Consider the following 16026-nt stretch of genomic DNA (forward strand, 5'->3'; position numbering starts at 1 on the left):
CTGAAAGCGCTGCAGGAGGGTCAACAAAAGCAGCTCCGACGACGAACTCGACGTCTGGAGATTTTTATCGTATACAAACAAGACCTATGCATGCATAAAGGAGAGGATGCTTTGATCCGACGCAAAAGCTCGCGAGGAAAATAGAAGTCGAGAATCGAGCGAAAAAAGGAGAGGAAGAAGGAGAAGGAAAAATATCGAGGAATTCTAATGGAGCAGAAGATTCTCGATAGATAGACCGGACGCGGTACACACAGGTGGAGGATTTTAAATTTAGCCCGCGGGATGCGAAAAGTTTTCGGTCGAGATGAAACGCGCGTCTGCCAAAAAATCGTGAGAGTCTAGTGCACGGACTGCGGATTGAATTGATCGCGTATGCATAATGCGCTTATTGGCAATGTGTGCGCGAAAGTTACGCGAAAATTGGGGATGTGAGAGGCATTTTCTATCTGTATTGTAAAGATTTGGGATTATCATGATCGTTGCTGGGTTTAATTGTAAATACCAATTGTTCTGTCATTTTTACATTGCTTAATTAATGCTAAAACAACATTTTAATTTCATTGATTGATGGAAAAACGAATAAAAAAATAAATAAAATTACACACGCAATAACTACAGTAAAAAAAATTATAATCCTTTCTATTTACAATTTCATGAAATTAAAAAGTAGATGGTAATTCAATATTTTATTGAAACACATTCAAATTGGACATGGACAGCATTTTTCCAAAACAAATGACTATTGAGATTTAATAATCACTTAATAAGTTAACATTTGCACATCTAACCACTAGATGGCGCATCAAGAACTCGCAAGCGGTAAAAAGGCTTCAAAATACTATAAAAGAACTCTTGATCTTGTCTTGGTCGCACTTCCAGTTTGTTACGGTGTTGGTACAAGATATCCACCGGTAAAGTTTTCCTCCTCTATACATTGTAACGCGGAATTATAATTCGCGCGTCAAGTCGTGAGCGCGGATTTGAATTTACAGAAAAGTAGCTTGCGCGGCTCGCCGTACTTACTGTACGACGAGCAGATAATAATAAATAATCGAAGGACCTACGATCGATCGTGGTAGCGCGCGAACCCTCACTTCGTGTCCGGGGGGTCAAAGTGTGATTGTGAACTTGCGCGTGAACGAATTAACGCGGATCGAGCGACGACCCTGTGCAAGTGGATCCTGTAGACGACTTTGTCATAGCGACGAGTAAGCGACCGAGTGTCTATTGTATTCATTGCGAGCGTGCGTGCGGCCCTAATTTAATCGAATTATTACTAATTAATTTTCATGCGAATAAATCGCTTTATTTCATTTTTATTAATTCGCGACTGATTATTTATTTCGTGTTGCCTATTTCGACCCATTTTCAGCAACGCGATTACTCGACGAGCAACGGCTCGTCGAGCATCTGTACGAGGGGATCACCACCAGAGCTCGTCGAAGCGAGGTATCGACGAGCGATATTGTGGCACGAGCTAGTCGACTTTTTTTACATGGCGCTCCCCGTTACAGTGTATAGTACGCTAGTCGGTTTTCCAACTAACAATAATAAACGGTAAAAAGAATATTGTAGCAGAGACAAACAATATCCACATATCAGTTCTTACAGAGAGCACAGAAGCGGTTGGTACACATTGCTGAGAAACTGGATATCTTCTTTTTTATTTATCGAATTTTTTTGCATGTTAATGCGTATCATTTCGGAAAACCTCCGTTCAAAAAATGAAGGTTCACAATCCGCAGTATCTCAGTATTTTCCCAGTTAAAATTCGTATATCCGAACACCGTCATATGGTTAATAAGGATTCTGTGATTTCTAAACGTATATGTAATGCGAAACATCAGTTTGAAGTTGTCGCTTAGTCTCTCCCACATACGTAGCATTGCAATCTTTACAGCTCAATTTATAGACAACACCAGGTGTATCAATTTTTGATAGGAGTCAGATCTTTCAAGAATCATATGATATGTTTAGGATATTCGCTGTCATTTATACAACTATCTCGACTCTGCCACTTGTACATTTTAAAATAAAGGTCCTCGACATCTAGCGTCGAAGACTGGCTTTAATTTTGATTCAATTTTCTTGAATTTTTAGTAATGTCGATCGAAATAAATAAATTTAAGTAAAGTATCAAGTCCTTTTCGATCGTTTTTGCATCGAAATGATTGCGGTATTACATTTTCACGTTTTTAATCTCCCGTTAACGGGAGAAACAGTACTAACAGGCGTTTTCGCACTAAACTGAAGGTTTCTTTAATATCATACCGAACTTACATTAGTTATACGGTGTTCCGCACCTTAGCACATTTCTCTCTCTAAAATCTTTCGACTATCAACGGGGCAGAATTTAATCGGTCGCCCCGTTCATAATCCTGCTTTATAAAAAGTGGATCGGTTTTTATTAATCGCGCCTTCCGCGTGTTCGTAAATTTAGGTTTCTCGAGCAATATATTCATATATAATATACATAAGCGCACGCGTTAAAAAGCCGTATAATATCTCTCGTGTACTATAGTGACACAACCGCGCGACCGACGAATCGTTCGAGTGCAATTTCACCACTTCGAGTGGCAGCGGCAGCAGCAGAACAGGTTTTTCTCTCGCTCGCGCAGTTGTAAAAGAAGAGAGAAAAAAAAGCCTCGAGTCCCGAATCGTGCGCGCGGAGCTTTATGCAATGCACAACTTGTAATGTTTCTTTATCGCGCATAATTTTCTCGAATCCTTTGTGCGTGTATATGTACACATGACCCACTCGCGTGCAGTACATAATATACACCCTCAATGATTTCGCGCGGTTACGAAATCGCAAGGATATAATATTATATTTATGGGACACACACTGTACGTACAAGATGGAAATTGAGTAAAGAAAATCTTTGATAATACTACGAAAAGCTTCCTGCTACGTCACACGCGCGATCTATAGTATATCGTGCGTGTTATTGTATAGTGGCACTACGTCACGAGGCCGGTTACTGTCAAAGCAACACACATGTGTATCGTGTATATAGTGCACGAGAAAAACGCATCATACGCGCGATCGCTCGAATTTCCGAGTCAATCATATCGAATGCACCGCGACGTCAATGGCACGAAGCGAGAAAATATAAGTCAACCATCCCAATGAAGAGTATCACCGTTCCAGTGAAGCGCGATCAAAAAAATCTCTCCTGAAAACTTGCGGAGAAAAAAAACTCTCTTTCGAAGATGAGGTCAAGAAAATCTCTCCAAAAATTTATTTTTTTTGCTTTTGTTTTTTTTTTTTTTTTTTTTAATTTCTTTTAATTTTTTTGATTTTTTTTTTAGTTTTTTTCTTATTTTTTTGAAGAGATTTTCTTGACCGCTTCTTTGAAAGATAGTTTTTTTTCGCCGCCGATTTCTAAGAGAGATTTTTTTGACCGCATTCGCATGAGTGATTGTCTTCGTAGGGATGGTCGAAATATACTTGCCCGGATCTTTGTTATCGTTTAAACAAAAATTTAACCAAATGTTTTGGAAATTTTTTTTCTTCTTACAGTACGCGTTCGGTACAGTTGAGCAAGTTTCGACGCGATTACACACGATCTCGCAAATATAGTAAAATACCCAATTGCTCGTGCTGCGAGGCCGGAGGCTCGTCCGGAGAAAGTCAACGTCTGATTCGTCGAGGCTGGCGATCGCGCGATCTCGCGCCATAACGCGCTATACTTACGCCAACGACCGTATGTATGTGTATCGCACGCGCACGCGAGCTTTAAATGTATATATACGTAGTGGTATATATATTTTTCGAGTAAAATGACAAGTGTGCCTCTGTCTGTCTACCGAAGGGGAAAAAATCTGGGACAATCTTTATTTAATTTCTCTCTCTCTTTCTCGCTTTGTGGATGAGGTGATGTTATTTTACACATCGACCGCAATTCGCGTTGTATGTATACGATTTCGAGAAATATAGCATACGTGTGTATTTATATATGTACACATAATCGCACGAGTACAAATTCGAAGAGGACACGCGCCTTCGATCTAAGTGGCGTGATGTTTTCCGATCGCTCCCATTGATGGAATATTACCGTGCGATTGTATACACACAAACACACAGATATATATACACACGTAACGGATGTGTCCAAACATTCGAGACAAAAAGGAAGCCAATTTCAGGCGTTTCTTTGTCCGTCTCCTGACTCTACTCTCACTCTCTCGCTGCTTGCAAATATAAAAGGAGGCGAAGCGCGAGGAGCGAATAAAAAAAAAAAAAAAGACGAAGAAGAGAACGGCGACAAACACCTTCGAACGACAAACATCGGCTCTTAGCTACGCAGTGCAGGTCGTGCGCAAAATTGCATACATGAAAAAAAAAAAAAAACAACAACATGTGTACCCAATTGTGCGCATTATACTCGCGCGATCTCACGTATCAGAGCGAGATTCGGGTGGAGGTGGAGGAGGAGCGCCGGAGAACAGTCAAAACAAAATCATCCAATGCATAATAGACGTATACATGATATAAGTCGTACGTTCGCCCGGCGTTTGCGATGTACTCGATGATTATAAAATACCTATTATATCGCGCGCACACAGCTTCTAATCGCACGATTCGCTATAAAGCTCGTATTTACTATCGTACGATGTCCGTATAGTAAGTAAGTACGTCGAGGTGGGGCTTGCTCGAGTGTATAGTAATAACACACATGTGCTTCGCGGCGCACAACGTGTTTACACGTTCTCTCCTCCTAGTACGTAGTAGAATAGAAAAACAAGCGTTTACTATAATTTTCATCTCATTTTTTTTTATTCCAATTTTTTTTTCACCTCGCGCGATTATTGTTTTGTACACAACGACGGGTGGGGGGGCGTAGTATGTGAAAATATATCATATCGCGTCAACTCGAGAAACTATCGATATACGAGGATCGGTTTCGACTTCACTATTATGCATTATAATGACGCGCGTGAGAAATTATTATCTAACGGCCGCTTGCGCGCAACGACGTCACTATCATCCTCGTCGTCGTCGTTCTTTTCTCAATCGCGTATATGGTATAACGTAACGCACGGACGCAGGTGCAGACGAAGAAGACGAAGAAGAAGTCGAGGAAAAAGACGTCGTCCGGCTCGCCTTGAAACTACACCGCGTTTTTATGGCGTTTTGCTCTCGCAGCTGCTGCGCTGCCGCGTTATATACCTTCCACGCGTCTCATCCTGCGCATTAAGTTGCCAAATATGTGTGCATTCGAGTATTTGTTATTTTGCGCAACGCTCGTGTGTGAATTTCTGGTGTAATTCGACCAGTATAATACACTACGCGCGGATATTTGAAAATATCTCGAAAAGTTGGCGCGACCGCCGATCGTTATGATATATGTCGTATACGTATATAGAGCACGATCCCGACGTATAATGTGTACAAAATCATCATTGTCTCACGCCGAGATTATTCTAAATTCGAGGCGCGAAGCGTCGCGCGGGGGGAAGGGGCGGAGAGGTAAAGGGATCGGCGTGCGTGTTTATTAAACAACGTTTTTGCGAATACGCGCGTATCTATGCGAATGTGGATCTAAATTTACTCGCAAGCCCAACCCATGAGAGTATATCGTTCGACGAGTCTCGATTGTATAATACGTAAACTGTGTATACAATACCGCGAGCTTTGATAACGAATCGATTACCAAGGCCTAATTACAGCCGCTTGGTTATTTTCAAGTCCATCGGCAATTATATATCAAGCTCGCCCACGGACTGTATGACAAAGAAAACGTTTATTTTTACTACGTATTACATTTCTGTAAAAAATGCAAGGATGCATGCGACGGAGAGAGAGTCGTGTGTATATGAAAAAGACCGCGTGTGTATCGTATTCGCGGCGAGCAAAGAGCCGAGACACACGCGTTGTTTTTTTTCTACGTCTCTTTCTTTCTTTCCTCTCTCTCTTTATTTTATTTTTTTTTATATTTCTCCTCTTTTCTTTTTAACTCTCTATGCAAGACTCTGTGTATGTGTGTGTGAATATAATGCACTCGAGTCGTTGGCTCGGAATACGTCGTCGTCTCGTGTGTCGTCGTCGTCGTCGTCGTCGTCGTCTCTCGAGTTCGTCGACGTTTTCAGCGTTACGGCACGTGCTCGCTCTCCTCCGCCGACGCCGCCGCCTCAACGCTCGCCAAAAGAGAAGTAGCTGCTACAAACGATTTACGAGTTGGAGCGCTATGCGGCAAAAAGCATGTTTATACGTATACACACATGTATATAGATTTTTTATGCGCTAGCCGCAGAGAGTCGTCGACGTTGTTGTTGTTGTTTTTGATTTTTTCCTACACTTGTTTTGACGTCCGAGGAATGGATTTTTATGTACCGATCTTAATTTGCATACTCTTGCTATATAGTAATTATTAATTTTGTTATTGTTAACCGATCAAATCGATTTCGTATATTTGTGGCAGTGCTCGTCTACACCGCACGCCGATGAGGTAGATAACTTTATTCGCGTCGGTAATCCTTTACACGTACATGAAGATATCGACACGATGAAAAAAAAAACAATATACGTGAGGCAACGTAAAATTTTATCAATCGAAAAAAACCAAATCCGATCGAGATCGAGAATACAATATATTTTTATAACTCCCGAAAATAAAGATCGCTTAACAGTGGTCAATTATTGTCTCGTTCGAATATTTCATATTTTTTATATCAAACGAGATTCGAAGCACACAATGCATAATGGTGATTTATTATCGCGATGATCGATCGATTTTTCTGGGGGTTGCTGCTGCTGAAGTCCAATTGTCTTGGCTATCTTCGCGCTTCGCACGCGTGCGAAAATACAATAGTCGACGTTAGCTGCGCGATTCCGATCGGACCTTCGTGCGCGCGAACAATAATATCGCGTTATTATCGGTTCTAAAATTCTTTCGCAGCTCGCGCGGCCGGTGACGAGCGTGAATCATTATTTTAATGCGACGAACGAGATGTATACACAACGAAATAACAATCATGAGCGGTGGAAAAAAAAGAAGAAGAAGAAACGAAATTTAGCCAAATAATAATACAGGGAATTGCTGTGGGCAAATAGTGCACGAAGCGTTAATTAGAAAACAACAAATTGACACAAGATGATCATAACGACCGATTAGTACACACGCATTAATCGAAATTTTCTACATTCGAGGGCTTATCGGCGGCTCATTGTTGTAACCGTATCGAGCGGAGATCGTCGCGTTGATTAGAGCGACAGCGATTGCTGATAAAAAAAAATAAACGCACGGAACAATTTAAATTTAAAGCATTTTTTCGTTTATTATTATTTTTTTTTTTTTTGTTTCGTCGTCTCTCTCTCTAATTGTTTTAACGTGTGTGCCCCCGCGCGAGAGATCGATTATGAATCGAAAAATTCAGTCGTGATTGTGCACGACGAGAGAGAGTCAATAAAAAGCCCTGGCCAATGCCTACGAACGCTCATTTCTTCAAGTTCGAATCGGCTCCGATCGCAAGTCTCGGTGGTGTAGTTTTTGTACAAAAAAAAATAAATAAAAAATAATAACAACGACGGCGAATCGTCATTGCTGAACCGTGTGACACACCCCCCTGCAAGAATCGACGAGATGATCTTCACGGTTTGTTTGGCGCTCCTGGCCATCGGCGGCATCGGCAGCGGTAGCAGCATCTACAATGCCACGTCCGAATTGAACGTCTTGTCGAACGAGTTGCACACTCGCGCAGTGTAAGTGTGACATTTCATAAATTATTAATAAAAATGCAAAAATAATAATAACAATAATAATTTTGACATCGGACGACGCGAATGTTACCTAACGTTTGACACACATAAGCTTGACACATTTGCGCGGCCACCCGCGTGACTGTACCGCCTTTTTTTAGGAAACGCGCGATATATGTATAACAACATTGCTATACACTGTAAATACACGCACCGCTCAAAGTCCATATAACGATAAGCCCCGCGGGTATTACGAGCCGAGATTTCGGAGTATTTATCAAAAAAAAATCTCGCGTACGCGATGATTCGCACGCTCGCGTGGCTTTTCGCGCATGGCGAACACATAAACATGTATAATAGATGAAAAAACTTGTAGTTGAACGAGGCTAGACGATACAGGATAATTATGAGTTATTATTTAGATAATTAGCAAATAAAATGAAGTGTTGATGCGATACATGAAATATTCAAGTATTTTTATTTAAATTAGCAAATTTTGTACTCGATCAATCGCAATAAATTTTAATAGTTTCCATTGAAAGGTTTTAATTTAAAAAATGATCGGAATTCGGAAATATTTACGTTACAATGACTTAAAAATGACAATACATTTATTTCCAAAAATTAAAATCAGTTGTCAAGCACTTTGATTGCGATAATATTATTTCAAGCTTTCACCACTAGATGGCGAGTACTTTAATTCTGTAAATCTGCAAGTGGTAACGTCAAAATAATGGTATAACTCACGGCTTTGGAAAAATTTCGTGGTGGATATCATGTTTAAATATCATGGTTGATATTTACATTGGACCTCGAAGCTGGTTTTGGAAATATACATAGAGTACAAGCACGAAAGATAGTGTTATGTAACTCAATGAAACAAAGTCAATTCGATCGTCGATCCAATGACCCTTACTTTATATCTAAGAAAACTTTTTCATTGGCCAAAGTGAGCCATACAATTTTGAGTACTCCTAGCAGATAAAAGGAAAACAAAAAAAAAAAAAAAAACACCGACGAACTCAAGAAAATATTTCTCGTTGATCTCTCAGATGGCCCCGTCTGGCCTACGGCAGGAAGGTCAACATCGACAAGATGTTCGACGAGAATCTGAAAACGATCCAGAGCCTGGTGGCCTATTACGCCGATCCGGGCAAATTAAGAGACATGCAGATACCCATCAATCACATCGCCGAGACTTTTGGCTACTACATCTACTTGACCAACGGCAGTCTGCAGAATCTCTCGTGGCTGGAGCGCGCCGGCACCTGCACCCTCGCCTATCGCAACAAAGTCCTCACGGTGGATCTCATTATGAGCTTCGAGTCTCTGTCCGTGAGTATTTCTTTTCCTACTTTTCCTTCGTTTCTTTGATGTACATTTGGTTGTTCATGAAATTTGTTAAAATTAGTAAATTAACCTTGATACTTAGATCAAGGGGTTGGATATCTTGGCGAGATGGAAATTATTATTATTTTTTTTTTAATAATTATATATTAAAACTAAAAGTTCAATGAATTTGGAATTTTCAGGCGCGCTTCGTGCGCGTACATTTTTCAGTCAGCTTCGAAAAAGTTGCTATTTTGACCGTAGATGTCACTTTATTACGTTTCGACTCGAGTCAAAAGTCAGTCGACCAATCAGAGGCCGAATAGATTGGCTTCACTTTTAGGGTCATCATTATTTTAAGAGAGGATTAAGAGAGGAAATAAAGTTCAACTGTTAAGGAAACGGCAAGATACGCATAAAAGTAAAGTGTAAAGTTTGCACGATGTGCACAATGAAACATTCAAACTCGCGCCAAATCCTCAACTTCGAGAAATATGTCGAATTTTTGTTTCAGATGATGTTGTCAGGAAATATCCTATCGCAAGATAATAGACTGACCGATAAAAAAAATTTTTTATACAGTTTCCTTAACGGTTGAACTTTATTGTGTAAAATATTTAAATCGATTGGAAATCGATGTAACCACTGAAAAAAACAAATATTCTTACACAAAATTATCTCTAAGAGGATTCAATTCGATCGAAAAAGTTCTCTTACTCGTAGTTCTCTGATACTCATAGACTTATTTTATTCATAGATTTTTTATCGCTCTACTTTACTTCTAAATTCAGCTCGTTAACTACAATTTAAAAATATCAAGATCATCAGGTTTGAGTGACTTTAAATTTTGCGCTCCTGTCTAAAGTAAGTTCTCAATTAGTACTCGGATCCTTATGAAGCATTTGAACGATCATCGAGAAAAAACTTTCTTCTTAAAGTCTAATCAAATCCACAGCTTTTTTTAATGTCAACTTGAATACAAAATTCACAAAGAATCGGAAATATTGTCCACTATCGTCATTTTTATAAGATCCGTCTAATTAATGCCATTATTATTTTTTGTCAAGTTTGATTACGACTACCGCTATCCCGGCGTGCTCGCCACTTACGAGGGCCTGTTTTACGGCTTTGTGCGCGACGTGAAGATGAACATGGTCCTCGACATCGACTTCGACAAGTACGAGATGGTGCTGAAGAATTTGGATTATCTCCGCGCTGGGTAAGGGTTCTTACATCGTCATTGTTATCTATAATTGTTTAAAACATACTTATGTCATTGATTTTCTTCTTTTTACAGAAAAATCGATCTACACATCAAGGGAGGATATTACAGCTGGTTCGTCAATTGGGGCTTCAAGCTCGTCTCGCACTTCTGCCACGACCTGGTGCTCGAGAGGATCTCGGTCTACTCTTCCTACCTCATGGAGGGCCAGATGAACGAGCTGAACGAGCAGCTCGGCCAGGGCCATCGCAAATTCGTCTTCATCGACAAGACCAAGAACAGCCACAAGAACTTCTTCCAGACTCTCACGTCTCATCTCTTTGGATAAATTAAATAAATATTGTTATTCGATATAGTCGAAAATTGTATACACCAGACCTACCCGAGACTTTCACCGCATGTCTTTTCGAGATTCTTGGTGTCTATTTGTAAAACTTACCGTTGTTGTGTAATTGAAAAAAAAATAAATCTTGTTTACTAGCTCGAACACGATCTAAATCTGATTGAAAAAATACTAATTTCACGTCTAGAAATTCTTTATCGAAAAGATTATAACTATATCTTCCTCGATCTCGTCTCCAACTAAGAAATAATTCATTGTTTACGTAAACAATCGCTTGGCAAAAATAATAAAACTGTTGTTCGGTGACATTAAAAAAAAAAAAAACTAATTCGACTACCAAAAATAACGCAACTTTATACGCCGCACGTGTTCGCCTTATAATATATGCAACGAACGCGGGGGCGATGCGGTCAAATCTCGGGTTAAAAAACTCGCGCGAGGTATAATGCAGAAGTATAACCGAGAGAGAGAGAGAGAGAGAGAGAGAGAGAGATGCGCGCGTCCGATTATCTCGAATCGTGTAAGCGCACTTGCGCCGATTACAAACCGAGCAGAGAGCTTCTTTATACGTTATTTGTGCGCGCGAGAGAGAGAGGGCAAGAAAATAATACAAAAGTGCAATAAAAATCGCATTTGATTTATCTAGATAGTAGGGAGCCGCCGAGCACGGGTCGCGACGCGTGAGAGATTTTCCGGCTTCGCTTGTCGTATAAAAACAATCGTTGCGCCAAAAATGCATTTCTCGTATGCGAGGACGCCACCGCGCGAGGCGCATGTGAATATAATAACAATCATCGAGCGGATTAGTTTCATTTTCTTCGTTTCTTTTTCTCTCTTCTCTCCTTCGAATTAAGCTAGATAAGCTCTCTCGCTCCGCAACGATATCGACATTGCGAGCGTTAATTAATAAATAACGTGTATAAAATAAATCGCGATAGTGCGTACGTACTAATGTAAAATATTTATATTGTCTCTCTCGCGCGTCCGGACGCGGGCGCAATAAATAGCCAAGTGGCTCGCGCTGCGCCGCGAGTTCGTCGTGTCGCCGTCGTCGTCGTCATGTTGTTGTTGTTGTTGTTTTCGTCGCTCGTTTTGGCGCTCGGCTGGGTCGACGCCGCGCCTCAAACCGCTGCTGCATTTCATCCACTGGGATTGAATTATAACATCGAAGAGTGAGCCAATGCACGAGATATAATTTTTTCCCTACGATTGTAATATGTATATCTGTCGATCGTGCAGTGTCGAGTTGGCGCGAAAAGCCGTGGGACCGATCAACATCGACAGGATGATGGACGACAACATCGAGCGTATCAGGCGGGGCCTGAGCCTGTTCGATCCCGCGGAGCTCGTCGATCGGGATTATTACTGGACCAGCTGGATCTTCGCGAATCTGTACGACGGCCAGCTGAAGCGAGTCTCGACGATGTATCGGGCGGGCACCTGCACACTGGCCTACAGCAAGAAGATCGTCACGGCCAATCTGAACATCGGATGGAACGTCATGAGCGTGAGCATATAATGGCGATATATTTTTTTTTAATCGAGATGCGGTTGATTCAATGGCGTGTGTGTTCGTGCGAGCAGTTCCTTTACGCCTATTACTACGACGTCTTCTTCTGGAGCGGCCGCGGCACGATCTACGGCGATCTGTCGAATCTCCGCGTCAATCTCGACGTCGACGTCGACTTCAGCGAGTACCAGATCGTCTTCAGGAGCTTGAAATTCCACGACAACGGGTAAGCATATCATCGTAGTTTGTTTCAATCATCGTCGTTCATCGTCGACATTGTGTCTCTGCGCAGCAAACTCGACGCGTCGTCCGACGGCTTCTGGTCCAACGTCGTGGTCAAGGTCGCCATCTGGCTGGCCCACGACGCGATACTGCGCCAGGTCGAGGTGATGGCCAACGACATCCTCGCAGCGGAGGTCGAGCTCGTCAATCGACAGATCGGTCCGGGCCATCGACCCTTCACCTTCGTCAATCTCGCCAAGTCGAACAATCGTCGCTCCTTGGCCACGTTGAGTCTGAGGAGTCTCGAGCGGGAGTTCGCCGCGGACGAGTATCATCCGAACGAGGGTGTCGAGGACGCGCCGAGCCCGGACAAAGTCGAGCTTCTGGAGAAGGTGTTGCTGCAGGTCGAGGAGAACAAGTCGAAGAATCGAATCGATGTATAATTGTACATATATGTAGAATAGACATTAATTTTTATACTTGGTCATAAAAAAAAAAAAAAAAAAAAACAATAAAAGTAATTTTATTTCTACCTCGATTCACGATTCTCTGCCTCTATATGATACCTCGCGCCACAGAAATTTCGCACTCGCAACGATAGCTATGAGCTTCTCACCCACCTTGCAGTGCTGCTTCTTATTGCGTAATCCATCATCATACACTCGCTTCATTTTTCAACCAAACTCATCATTGTAAAAAAAAAAAAAAATTATACATCTTTTATAGTCGGAGGATTATTATCGATCCGAGCCGAGCCCCTGTTCGGTCTGTTCACTCGCAGGGTCAAGCCCGGCGAGTACTCGTTCTTCGTACGGCTCGAGAACGTCGACTCGGGCATGCTGTGCAGCGGATCGCTCGTGTCGAAGCGTCACGTACTCACGTCGGCCCACTGCTTCAAGTTGCAGCCAAATTTGAAGAAGATCGGCGTGCTGCTGCTGGACGACGCGAAAAAGGGCGTGTACAAGATAGAGTCGGCCGTCACGTACGATCAGTGGTCGCTGCTGCATCGGGAGGCGCATCATTTTTCCGACAACGACATCGCGATCGCCAAGGTTCGTGCGGTCCCTCTATACAGTGATTCTTTACTTTTTTGCATGAATTTTTTATTTCGCGCAGCTCAAGGAAGAGGTGAGTGAAATCGAGCCAGCGACGATAAAACCGATCGATCCGTCGCAGCCTCACGGCGTATTGAAGGTCGTCGGTTGGGACATAGAAGACCACGAAGAGGACGACGCGACCCCGACGATCCTGAAGGTGGGCTTTTTGAAATTGATGAAGAAGAAAGACTGCCAGGATTCCATCAGGCTGATCTCCAACGAGGTCGAGAATTTGGAGAACAATATCCTCTGCACCGAGGGCTTTCCGAATGCAGTTTTGACCTGCGTAAGTGATCGATAAGATTAATCATCGTCATTTTTTATGTACCCAATGTCTAATCGATAACAGGGCGACAGCGGCGGTCCACTGCTCGATTCCGAAAATCGGATCGTCGGCATCACCGACTCGATTTATTGCGCGGCCGTCGAAAACAAGAAAATGTCGACGAACGTCCATATCGACATCAAGTACTACGCGAGATTCATCGAGCAGACCACGAAGTCGTGACCGGAGGCGTCGAAAAACGTTCGACGTCGGCGAAGCCGATATATTTTATAGTTTAAATACTTTTTATAGCCTCTCTGTTTCAGCACTTGTAATATAGAAGAAAAAAAAAGAAAAGAAAATTCCTCGATAAAGTTATGAAACTCGAACGTACATCGATCATTTCTCTCTATTTATCGGTTGACACTTTAATTATAATATATATTTTAAAACTTACACCACAACGTCGAGGTATTTAATAGACGACGTTATCTTATACACGCGAATTTCTATTCGTAAGATCCGAAGATTGCACACGATTATCAATTAGATTCCCGAGTTAATTCCGCGACTATACTTCTTCAAGTTCACTATATTAATGGACTGAAAACTAGGTCGGCGCAGCTTATCGGCTATATCCGATACAATGTGATACGAGTCTCGAAAGTAACTATGAGTCCGAGTTTGGACAGGCTGAAATTTAATTTTAATCGGGGTTATATCGTTGGCGCGATGGCAAAATCGAGACGAAGAGGCGTCGTCGCGCGTCTTTGAACCGATCGCAAAATTCAAAGTATACACAAGTCGTGAGTGATGAAGAAAAGAAGGAAGAAAATATCGTCACAAACACCCACCCCGCCGGGAAAAATTGAAACATGCTGAGAGTTTCTCTGAGCTTGTTCAAGATATTTCTAACCTGCATCTTTGGTTATGTCCGTACCTACAAGTTCAACTCCGTACTGTCCTACATCGGCTTGTATAAACAACTACTATAAGTCATATTCGTGTACACAAATGAAAATCCTAAAGTCTGGTAAAAAAAATCTACACACTATCAGCGCTCAGCCGATCAGCTACGACGGCCCGATCGACGACTGCATCGACGCCAATCTCTACGACGTGCAGGTGGTGCTGCGCACCATCGATCCGCTGCCCGTCAAGGATTACGCCAGGTGCGGCGCGTGGCTGGAGCTGCGTCTGTGCGGGGGCGAGCTGCGACACCTGTCGCTGCTGCGTCGCAGCGGCGGCTGCGAGCTCCGATACAGCGGCCGACTGCTCGCCACGAGTCTCTTCTTCGAGTGGCCCAAGCTCGTGGTGAGCGAGAAAAATTGTAAAATTTCATAGTTACTTTATTTATTTTTTTTTTTTAACCTACTTTTCGTTTCTCAGTTGACCTACGGTTACTATTACGACGTCGGTATATGGTGGAACAGCGGCGTACTGATCGGTAGGATCAGCGATCTCAACGTTCACCTGCTGATCGAGATGAACTTCGAGACGGTGAAGCTGAGCCTGATCGATTTCCAGTTCACGGACGTTGGGTAAGACGACAAAGACGACGAAAGAATTCGATTCTCCGACTCCGAATTGAAAAATTTCCTTCTTCGTCGTCCAGCGACGTGAGCGTAAAATCGGAACAGTCGCTGCTGGACAGCCTGATCGCCTGGCTGATGGTCTGGTACTATCGCGACTGGATCCTGAGCAAAATGGAGCGTCTGGTCGAGCGACTGATCAGAAGGAAGTTCGAGCGTTTGAACGAGAAGTTCGGCAGGACCCACATGTCTTTCGGCATACGGCAGATGCCGTACTTCGGATTTAATTTTTTCGACTGAATTCAGATTAACTGTATGAAAGGGAATCGAAAAATTAAATTACGCTCGCAGCGGCGCAGGAGTTTCAAAGGTACTCTCAATTACGTAATTGGAGCTCGCTATCATCGATTTACCCTATTTTCTAATTTATCGATCCCGTGCCGCCGCGGTGTTACGAGATGTATTATTGAATGTTATAATTGAATGAAACTCTTGCTTTCCGGTTTACGCCGCAGCAGCAGCGTCGTCGTCGTCGTCGCTTGGCCACGGACGAACTTTCGCGGAAGAAAAAAATTCAATGCCGCGCGTCGGTTAAACCCCCCTCAGCGAGGCAAGTCTTACCTTTCGACTCGGAGCGAACAAAAAGAAAAAAGAGAGGAGGAGAGTATTGAAAGAGAAAGTCGAAAAACTTGTATCGATAATGCACTGCCGTATAGTTTTCCAACTTTTCTTCCATCTCTACAACCGCCGCCGAACTCGGGGCTGAGAGGATGGTACAAAAAAAAATGAGAAGGAAATTCGATC

The 16026-nt window shown here is 42.5% G+C and overlaps 3 protein-coding genes across 3 annotated transcripts; all 3 read left to right on the plus strand.

The window, feature by feature from the left end:
* The first annotated feature begins 7586 nt into the window (after positions 1–7586).
* LOC106651728 lies at positions 7587–10641 on the plus strand. The gene is made up of 4 exons (XM_014370374.1): positions 7587–7705; positions 8755–9037; positions 10099–10250; positions 10329–10641. The coding sequence occupies exons 1-4, from the start codon at positions 7587–7589 to the stop codon at positions 10579–10581; spliced, it is 807 nt and encodes a 268-aa protein (XP_014225860.1). The 3' UTR covers positions 10582–10641.
* Positions 10642–11603: 962 nt separating this feature from the next.
* LOC106651752 lies at positions 11604–12805 on the plus strand. Its single transcript, XM_014370405.2, has 4 exons — positions 11604–11768; positions 11836–12103; positions 12181–12332; positions 12399–12805. Exons 1-4 carry the CDS (start codon positions 11656–11658, stop codon positions 12769–12771), a joined length of 906 nt encoding a protein of 301 aa, XP_014225891.1. The 5' UTR covers positions 11604–11655; the 3' UTR covers positions 12772–12805.
* Positions 12806–12931: 126 nt separating this feature from the next.
* On the plus strand, positions 12932–13938 carry LOC106651729 (transmembrane protease serine 11D-like). The gene is made up of 4 exons (XM_014370375.2): positions 12932–12971; positions 13055–13380; positions 13445–13711; positions 13775–13938. The coding sequence occupies exons 1-4, from the start codon at positions 12932–12934 to the stop codon at positions 13931–13933; spliced, it is 792 nt and encodes a 263-aa protein (XP_014225861.1). The 3' UTR covers positions 13934–13938.
* Positions 13939–16026: the final 2088 nt, after the last annotated feature.

The sequence above is a fragment of the Trichogramma pretiosum genome, unplaced genomic scaffold (assembly GCF_000599845.2).
Source record: "Trichogramma pretiosum strain Unisexual culture from Peru unplaced genomic scaffold, Tpre_2.0 scaffold174, whole genome shotgun sequence".
NCBI classification, from domain to species: Eukaryota; Metazoa; Arthropoda; class Insecta; order Hymenoptera; family Trichogrammatidae; genus Trichogramma; species Trichogramma pretiosum.

Bases quoted from the DNA above. Each gene is read 5' to 3' on its own strand.
- LOC106651728 (XM_014370374.1), top strand. From the start codon at position 7,587: ATGATCTTCACGGTTTGTTTGGCGCTCCTGGCCATCGGCGGCATCGGC. The intron at 7,706-8,754 runs GTAAGTGTGACA...TTGATCTCTCAG, and splicing joins GAGTTGCACACTCGCGCAGT to ATGGCCCCGTCTGGCCTACG. The intron at 10,251-10,328 runs GTAAGGGTTCTT...TTCTTTTTACAG, and splicing joins TTGGATTATCTCCGCGCTGG to AAAAATCGATCTACACATCA.
- LOC106651752 (XM_014370405.2), top strand. From the start codon at position 11,656: ATGTTGTTGTTGTTGTTGTTTTCGTCGCTCGTTTTGGCGCTCGGCTGG. The intron at 11,769-11,835 runs GTGAGCCAATGC...TCGATCGTGCAG, and splicing joins TTGAATTATAACATCGAAGA to TGTCGAGTTGGCGCGAAAAG. The intron at 12,333-12,398 runs GTAAGCATATCA...GTCTCTGCGCAG, and splicing joins TTGAAATTCCACGACAACGG to CAAACTCGACGCGTCGTCCG.
- LOC106651729 (XM_014370375.2), top strand. From the start codon at position 12,932: ATGAGCTTCTCACCCACCTTGCAGTGCTGCTTCTTATTGC. The intron at 12,972-13,054 runs GTAATCCATCAT...CATCTTTTATAG, and splicing joins GCAGTGCTGCTTCTTATTGC to TCGGAGGATTATTATCGATC. The intron at 13,381-13,444 runs GTTCGTGCGGTC...TATTTCGCGCAG, and splicing joins ACGACATCGCGATCGCCAAG to CTCAAGGAAGAGGTGAGTGA.